General features: G+C 40.6%; 1 protein-coding gene across 1 annotated transcript in view; it reads right to left on the bottom strand.

Annotated features, from left to right (window-relative positions):
• Nucleotides 1-495: 495 nt before the first annotated feature.
• The window catches only part of CNN3 (calponin 3), a 34344-nt gene continuing 25128 nt past the window's right edge, over nt 496-9711 (bottom strand). The window contains exons 2-7 of the mRNA XM_003784137.3: nt 8198-8319; nt 7946-8012; nt 6327-6464; nt 5846-5962; nt 4002-4148; nt 496-1609 (exon numbers count right to left, since the gene is read on the bottom strand). Of these exons, the coding sequence (XP_003784185.1) occupies nt 1268-1609; nt 4002-4148; nt 5846-5962; nt 6327-6464; nt 7946-8012; nt 8198-8319 (933 nt within the window). The 3' untranslated portion in view covers nt 496-1267. The remainder of the gene's footprint in view (nt 1610-4001; nt 4149-5845; nt 5963-6326; nt 6465-7945; nt 8013-8197; nt 8320-9711) is intronic.

The following is a 9711-nucleotide window of genomic DNA, read 5'->3' as shown; positions in this document are numbered from 1 at the left end:
TTAAGTGACTGAACATTATTCATTATGACACTAAACTGTTTGATGACCTTCTCTGTCTTGACTGAAGGTTTATGTTTTACTACAAACCTAGCTTATTATCAAATAGCACATCCTACTTCTGATCAGGAAGTAGGACCATTTTATTTAATCTTAAACATGACCGCGAAATTCAATGCTCCTACCAGTATTCCTAAAGATGATTTTAAGATTATTCCAAGTTGAATTTAAGATGAATTTGGGGCAGCCAAGTCACAATGAAATAAGCAAGGGACAGATGATGACTTAAATCCTGGGTGTCATGTACTACATGCACCAGGTAATTCCCTTCATTTTTCTAGGCCTCACGCTCTTCAGCACAGAGCGCAGTGCTGCTTGGATTACATAAAAGGAGGTTAAAGTACTTTATACCACTATCTAGGAAAGTACTTTATAAAAAAAAAAACTAACTCTCCCTCTCTAGAAGCTAGCCAGAAAATAATCAGCCTGTGGTTCATATGAATGTTCAAAAAAAATATTTATTTATAAAAAATACAATGGGATGTTTATGCTGAGAAATGCAACAATAAATACACTTGAAGAGAACAGAGAACTCTACATGATACATTGGCACAAACAGGAGAAGCGGACACGCCACCCAGACCTAAGTGTCCGTAGGCCCTTTTTGTACAAGCTCCTTTGGAAGCACTCCACTCTGAGACGACCGTGTCGGCTTAGGTGAGAGAATGAGTACGCGGATGATCACAAATGCACACGGATCATGACTTTATTTAAAAATTAGCAAACAATACTGTAGAAACATTCATATGGTAAATTTCTAAAAAGGCTGCATCTTCTATTTAGTTGGCAAAGACCCCATTTAGCAACAAGCATGGGTTTATTTAGTCTTCCATGTAGAAACCAGATAAACTGTAAAAAAAAAAAAAAAAGGTTCCTATTGTTTGAAAATACCAGTTTTAGATTGTAAAAATGCATAGATCTTTAATAAAAGAATTGGCTGTACGAGAGTACTCCCCTTTCACAGTATTCCTTTTTACTTCATATGCGAGTTATTGGTTATGCTGTAGGATTTAACTGTTACAGCACTAGAAGGCAACTATTTAGGGAAGAGGCAGAAAAAGGAAAAAGGAATGTATGTAAGGCAATTTCTTTTATTAAGTACAATAAGCATAATAGTGTTTTAGGAAGACAAGATAAAAATTACTCAAGGCTAGCTTGGTTCTCACTGAATAAAAACAATGGACTAAATACTGGGCCCCTCTGTGTGCGTCTAATAATCAATGCCTTGGTCGCCATATTGGTAATCTCGGGGGTAGTCATCTTGGTACTCGCCATGATACTCATCTGGGTATTCTGCCTGATAATCACTATCACTGATTTCCGACCCATTTGTTCCCGTTCCTTGGCTTCCATTGTGAATGACAGGTTCTGTCGGAGCGGCACAGTATTTGGGGTCATATACTTGCCGCCCGAGCCCGTATACACTCATTCCTTTCTGGGAAGCGACTTTGTTGGTTCCCATCTGTAGAGAAATCGTTGAGTTGTCCACGGGTTGTAATGTGAGCTTCTGGTCATAGATGTCTCTTCTGGTGCCTGGTGCTAACATCCCGGCCTGGTATTAAAACGTAGCATGAAAGTTAAAACCACCAGCTGGAATCCATTCTTGAGAATACTTTATACATTATAAAACTCACACTGAGTATGAACACTAATACAATAACTTTCATTTGGTGCCGGATGAGAGTTTAAGCAAAATATCCTGATATGAAATCACTTCTTCGAAGAAATATTCATTGGCATTCATGCTCGGGCCTTTTTTCAAATCCTTGTTCTGCTGTAAAATTGCTATGTGGCCTCAAAGAAGTTAACTCACTTTTAGTTTTGGGTTTCTCATGTGCAAAATGGAGACAACGCTACTGCCTTTGGATTTAGGAGAGTAGACATAAATAATGTAAAAACAGAGCACAATGCTGGCACCCGTGCAAGTTACATTTTGAATGCCCATGATGGGCACATATACTAGCCAGGTTACCAACTTCTGATGCTTAGAATATATTCAACAAAAACTATGCTGAGCAGAACTTAAGAATTTGAGTCTTTTCAAAAGGCTCTGAGATACTGAAGACCCATTAAGAACAGCTACAGAGTAACTCACACTTCGTTTCTCCCCACCATCAAGCACTGCAGATTCACAGTGGGCAAAACAAACAAGTGGTGGCTTTGAGAGACACCACGTCATACCCGGCAGGACATGACCACAAAAGGCAAACAATAAATCTCACCTTCGAGGCAGTAAGAAAATGTTTTTAAACCTTATCCCCCCTTTTGTTGGTCTGAGACCCACCTGCTCTCAAATGGTTATCAAAACCTCCCTTTGAGGGGCTGGTGATCTAGGAAATACGATCTCAGACACAGTGTTAGAACTGGTATTTCACTATGCTGCATTTCCATCTACTTTTTTTCTTTTTTAAAGATAGAGTCTCACTTTGTCGCCCTTGGAAGAGTACTGTGGCGTCATAGCTCACAGCAACCTCTAACTCTTGGGTTAAAGCGGTTCTCTTGCCTCAGCCTCCCAAGTAGCTGGGACTATAGGTGCCTACCACAACACCCAGCTATGAGCCAGATGAGGTCTCGCTCTGGCTCAGGCTGGTCTTAAACCTGTAAGCTCAGGCAATCCACCTGCCTCAGCCTCCCAGAGTGCTAGGATTACAGGTGTGAGTCACTGCGCCAGGCCTTTATTTTTATTTTTATTTATTTATACTTTTGGAGACAGACTTCTACTTTTTCAACCTCAGTAGAGTGATGACGATGTCATCACAGCAACCTCACACTCCTGGGCTCAAGCAATCCTCTTGCCTCAGCCTCCTCAGCTGGGACTACAGGCACCCACCACAATCCCCGACTATCTTTAGAGACCAGGTCTCACTCTTGCTCAGCCTCTTTTTGAACTGCTGAGCTCAAGGAATTCACCTGCTTTGACCCCCAGAGTGCTTAGGATTATAGGCATGAGCCATGGTGCCTGGCCTCCATCTACTTTTATTGACACATTTAATAAGAATGCTAAAATAAACAGGCTAAGAACAGTGGCTCACACCTGTAATCCTAGCACTTTGGGAGGTCAAGGTGGGTGGGTTGGTTGAGCTCAGCCTAAATAAAAATAAGACCCTCCCACTACTAAAAATAGGGGGAAAAAAATTAGCCAGGTGCTGTGGCAGGCACCTGTAGTCTCAGCTACTCAGGGAAGGCTGAGGAAGGATGATAACTTGAACCTAGGAGTTTGAGGTTGCTGTGAGCTAGGCTGATGTCACAGCACTCTAGCCTAGGCAACAGAGACCAACCCCAAACTCAAAAAAAAAGCTAAACAGTTCTTAGTAGAACACTAGATAATTTTACCTTCCTACTTGGTTAAGGGCTCCTTTTAAAAAAACTCAGTATTTAAATAAGTAATCTTTTACTTGGATTTTGGAGAAAGAACATATCTTTTTTCTTCTAGGTCAGTAGAAAGCTGTTCTAATTGCCAACAAAAACCATGGACCACACTTTGGGGGGGGGGGGGGTTTGGGAGGAGAGTCTTGCTTTGTGGCCCTGGATAGAAGGTAATAGAATCTCAAACTCCTGTGCTCAAGTGATTCTCCTGCCTTAGCGTCTGGAGTAACTGAGACAACGGTTTGTGTCACCATGCCCAGCCAATTTTTCTATTATTTGTAGACAGAGTGTTGGTCAGGCTGGTCTCAAACTCCTGGCCTCAAGCAATCCTTCTGCCTCTGTCTCCCAGAGTGCTAGGATTACAAGCCTTGAGCCACTGCACCTGGTGCACACCATGCTTCTGTTGCTATAGAAAACATCGTTTGGTATTTTTGCTTTTCCAGAAAAATCTACTTGCCTGAAAGAATCTACTCTAAACTATACTGAAAAATACCTACTCTAAACTTTTAGTTAATAGGTGCTAACTTAAAACAGCCCTTTTGTACTCTTCACTCCAAATATGAAAAGGTCTTGCTTACCTGGCTGGCTCCCTTGTTAGTGCCCATCTGCAGACTAATTGTGGTCTGGTCAAAGGGTTTGTCAGTTTGCATTTTGGGATCATAAAGATGCCTCCTAGTCCCATAGGCTGTCATACCTGCCTGGCTGGCACATTTGTTGGTTCCCATCTTTTAAGTTAAAAAATAAAATCAGCATTAATCATCCGATGTCAACAATATACATGACACAAACAAAACTTCTTGTGCTACTACAAAGACAGAGAGGCACAAGGGCTAAGTGCTGAGATTCCAGTCGACTACTGACAAACTGTCCTCTGTGCATTTAGAAACAAAGTTCAAGGGCTAACTTAAAAAACTTCGCTGTATATAAAACCTCACAACCCAGTTAACCACACATCATACACAGACAAGCACAGATGGACACATTAAGTCAGTACAGTGGCAGAATTAGGAATAACTTCCTCCTCGACTCTTTCCCTTAGTCTCAACAGCACAGATAAACCCAATTCAGAGGTAGCCACTTCAGTCACTCAAAGGGCCAGAAGGAACATTATGCCAGGCAGTCTGCCATTCTATCTAGGTATGTTCTCCATGAAATGTGAAAGCAAATGCCAGGTGTCTTTCTGGGAGCTTAATAAGGGCTTCTAAGTTTCAAAATCACCACATTTTCACAGGAACAGACTCACACTTTATTCCTAACTCTCACATCACTGGACAGAGCCAGAGAAAGGCAGAATGAGGAATCTGAACTCAGCCACACTCAGAGGAACAATAATTAACTTCTCTTCCCTGCTGAGAACAATGTGATTTCAGGACCAACCAGTACACTCTGTACTACTGGTTAGGGACGTGTTTCTACTGCTGGTCATTTTCCTTCAAAGACCTTTATTACTAAAAGTAAAACCTGTGTATTAAAGATGACTTAGAAAACGTATTAGCAAAAAAGGGGAAGGGGAGAAGCCATTGCAATACAACCCTCCAGACATGACTGTCAACATTTGTGAATATCCCATGAAGGTTTTTACCTATGTGTCTGTGTGTATCTGTGGATTCACACACATATAAAACTTGTACATACCAAAACATGCAATTTAAAAAAACACACATACACACTGACAACAGTATTTTATGACCTGATACCTGATTTTTTTCCCCCTCAACCTATCTTTTCAAACTCGAGTATATTGTTTTTACATTACATGTTCCTTTTATGGAGTCATAACTGAATCAATGGACCACTGTTTTGATATTCTGATTTACAACTTCTCACCACTGATACAATTTCGTACTGTATGAAAACAAATTTACCTCCCACAAACTCAGTGGAAGAGGGGTGCTGTGTCATGCAGGTGGGAGAGAGGAAAGCCCACAGAATTAAAGGCATTCAGCAGGGATGTTTTGGGGACATTCTCCAGGGACACAATGTGAAGGAAAGAAAATATCCGAAATATTTCTGAAGAATTAAACTGGCAAATTCTAACAGGGTGTGGCTGCTGGATCATTCTTGGCGGGTGTAAATAAATGACTTTGGCATTGAGGTTTTGTAAAATTGCCTCATCGGGTCAATAACATTTAGGAATTCATAAAGTTCATTTTCTTTAGAAAAAAAAGTATAATTAGGGAAAACAGTTTCATTTCCTGGAAGAATCAACTATCAAGTCAGGCACATCTGAGGTTTCTTCTAAAACCATCATCCTCATCTCATGAACTTTAAATAGATATAAACTGTACAAACCACCTGTTTATCCCAAAAATCTACATTATGATACTTCTATTAATATTTGTTCTTAGGGAAAAATTAACAGTTTGCATGGGAAAAAGTAATGTCACATAAGCAATTGAAGAAGAAATACCATATTCCTTACCTGCAAGCCAATCACACTTTGGCCAGCTTTTAATTTTCCTTCATCAAAACGCCTTGTTTGTTTTTCTGCATACTTAACCCCAATGTCAATGGTTGTGTGGAATCCTTTTGTTTTAGCCTAGACAGAAACATGGACACGAAAAGGCACATTTAAGCAGGTATCTGGCTAACACAGTTTCACAGAAGAAACAACAAAGAAAAGAGACGTCTTAAGACAAAGGGTTCCTTAGGTTAAGACCCAAATGAGAGGTGAAAAATACTTGAGGCTATTCAGTAACACACGGCACCCTCTGAAATGTGAGTGTTCTAATTAAACTATCGAGATGAGGTAGCTGATGTCAGCAGCCTTTCACAAAGCTAATAATTACAGAAAAGACAGGCCCCTCCCCACCTGGTCTGAACCACCAGGGGAGGGCAATGATGTAATTTCACCAGCAATGCAGTAGGGAGTTTTTAACCAGCCGTTAAAGACACACACTTACCAGCCCTGCTAGAGCCACCAGAGTGGTCTGAACCTGGGTCATGTTTCCATTCTCAAAAAGGTCATTTGCTTCAAATATGTCATGGGGCTTCATCCCGTAAGCCTGAATGGCTTTAATAAAGTTGCCAATGTTCTCCAACTATAAAGAGAAAAGAGTCATGTTAACTTCTGCAGCTAAATATCGACCTTGGTAACACCTAAGAATTCTACCTAGTTACAAGATGCCAGATGGAAAGGTACCTTGCTAACACTCAACAAGATTGATACTGGCTTGGCGCCTGTGGCTCAAGTGGCTAAGGCGCCAGCCACATACACCTAAGTTGGCGGGTTCGAATCCAGCCTGGGCCCACCAAACAACAATGATGGCTGCAACTGAAAAAAAAAAAAAAAAGGCCAGGCATTGTGGCAGGCGCCTGTGGTCCCAGTTACTTGGGAGGCAGAGGCAGGAGACTCGCTTGAGCCCAGGAGTTGGAGGTTACTATGAGCTATGATGCCACAGCACTCTACCCAGGAGGATAGCTTGAGGCTCTGTCTCAGGAAAAAAAAAAAAAATAGATACTTATGCACAGGTCTCTCTGGAAAACAGTAAAAAGAGAGTGGACCTCCAAATATAGGTCACATGATGATCTTCATATTTTTAAGCAATTTTTTTTTAAAGAATTCTATCTAGGTCTGGAATTTTCAAATTTCAAAATAAAATAAAATAAAATAAATAAAGGTATCTAATTACTCATATTAATAAATAATTCATAGTAAAAAAATATATATGTATAACTGTACTTCTGGCTTACAGTTATGATCAGTTAGAAAGATATAGTGTTTAACTTCATCAGTTTTATTAATTATATTTTGCCTTTAAAATGAATAGATAATTCATCATGTGTTTTAATTTTAAAATAAATATGTAGGGTGGCGCCTAAGGCTCAAAAGGGTAGATGCCAGCCCCACATGCTGGAGGTGGCAGGTTCAAACCCAGCCCTGGCCAAAAAAAGTAAACTAAAATAAATGTGTGGCTACTAACTGCTTATTCTCACATAGCTCAAAATACATACTGAAGACCAAACAAATACCCAATCTCACTTAATCAGACACATTCATGGGTAAGTTTAGATCTGATACAGCTTTGCTTTCCCCCCCATTTCTCCTCCTAGTCCGGGTTGTATTTCTCTGTGTAAGCTGTGTTAAATGCTTTCTGAAAGTAGACAGACTAAATACAGGAAAACTTCTAAGCTACACATCTAATAATTACAGAACTAGTTCAGTAAGTAATTATGGAACCATTAAAAAATGATGAAAAAATTAAATATAGCCATGTGCACAACTTTCTGCTAAAATGTTGACTTTAAAACTGCAATCAAAAACCCACACCAACCCAAACCTGACATCAAGTTTTCACTACATAAAAAGTAACCAGCTGGAGCCGGGCGTTGTGGCGGGTGCCTGTTGTCCCAGCTACCTGGGAGGCTAAGGCAAGAGAATCACTTAAGCCCAAGAGTTGGAGGTTGCTGTGAGCTGTGACACCACAGCACTCTACTGAGGGCAACATGGTGAGACTGTCTCCAAAAAAAAAAAAAAAAAAAGTAACCAAGTGGAACTGGAGGCTGTTGGTTTGGCTGTTACCTGAGGCCAGTTTAACGAGGACTCGTTGACCTTCTTCACCGAGCCTGGCTGCAGCTTGTTTATAAGTCTGAACAGAAAAACATGAGAGATGCCTTATTTGTCAGTCACACAAAAACAAAGATTGGACTATAAAGCTGGTTCCTGAACTAAAGGGAAGCATTAAACACGTCTGCAGCGTATCAAGGTCTGACACCCTGGAGTGGGAAGGGGAGGACGGAAGCCTGGGGGCCGACCCGCGGGGCTGGCACTCACTCGCAGAGAATGATGCCGTCCTTTAGACCCAGCTGGAAGTTGGTCCCGATGCTCATGCCCGTCACCTCCTCTATCCAATTGCGAAGATCTTCTTCAGCCTGATGATCATACTTGGAAGCAATCTGAAATGTCAATTAACTGACTTTAGGAGAATTTCACTAAGGCATCAAAAACCGCTCACTCATGTGTTCTGCTTCCCTTATCCATGAAGACCACAGCTGTGACAGGCAGTAAATTACACTCGAGGGGGGTTGGTGGGGAACTTAGTCAACCGTTGCTGCTTCAGTAACAAACTTTGGGGGAAGACAGTGTCATACAAAATTTTGAACAGCTCCTGGAGAAAAGCTGACACCAAGAAAGTGAAAATAACCATCAAGATAAGACAGACTCCCATTTATGACACACAAGGAATGACAAGGATTTATTTATTTAATAGGGCATAATAATATGGCACCAGCCAGGATTTTAAAGATTAAGTCATTAATCAACGTATTCCAAAAAAAGATCGGGAGAGGATTCTGACACATGAAACAATTTCACAAAGTATCTCAACCAGCCAGGACTTAATCATTCCAATGGTTTTGTTGCCTGGAAAGTTCTGGTGTTTGCCTCCAATTCAGCCAAATGCAGTAGGTGACCACCAAGGGGACTGTAACAAACAGGCCAACATAGAGGTGGTCAACATAAGGAATGAGACCTACTGTACTGATATGTACACGTGGTCTGTCCAGTCTATGAAAAGTAGCTGAACTTCTTGGTGTATGCCCCACCTTTTGGGGGTAAGACACGATTGTAAGAGGGACTTTACCTAACAAATACAATCGGTGTAACACGGTTTCTTATACCTCAATGAATCCCCAACAATTAAAAAAAAAAACAGAAAATTAGCTCAACTTAAAGAGGTAGTCACTGTAGGGAGTTTCTATACCTACTACATACTAAACACACACACACACTTTCCTCGGTACTAGTGATTGTACTTAACAGTACAATACTGAAATTCTTTTCATGTGGTCTCTATCTTATTAGACTCCTTATAGGAAGGGAAAAAAAAACATTTAATTTGCTTAAATGCCCAGCATTGTATCTGACATTCATTTCATAAAACTAAAAAGAAAAAATCTTTTAATTGCAGAATTCTCCAATAAAGGCAAGTTAGCAAACACAGATGCTAGGCTATTAAGTATGCTAAAACTACTTGCTAAACATAGATTTTAAGAGACCCCTTCATAATAATAAGACCACAGACCTCAATTTTTTAAAGAATTCAAATAAGATGTAAACAAAATATTGTTAAAAATCACACACTCAAGTTCTGACCTAGAGTTTACAAAGGGACTGGTCAATCAGAGTTATTAGAATGAGCACAGCTGGGGAATAAGGACGCTGACACATCCATCATCTGGCTTCTCATTCAGCACAGGTGAAAACGCCAAGTCTACACAGGCAGAGAGAGAGATCTGCTGGGGAGAGAGAGATCACGAGCTTGGGAATCAAGTCTACACAGGCAGAGA

The sequence above is a fragment of the Otolemur garnettii genome, unplaced genomic scaffold, assembly GCF_000181295.1.
Source record: "Otolemur garnettii isolate 467f Iridium unplaced genomic scaffold, OtoGar3 scaffold00010, whole genome shotgun sequence".
Taxonomy (NCBI): domain Eukaryota; kingdom Metazoa; phylum Chordata; class Mammalia; order Primates; family Galagidae; genus Otolemur; species Otolemur garnettii.
This window is presented reverse-complemented; position numbering and strand designations above follow the sequence as displayed.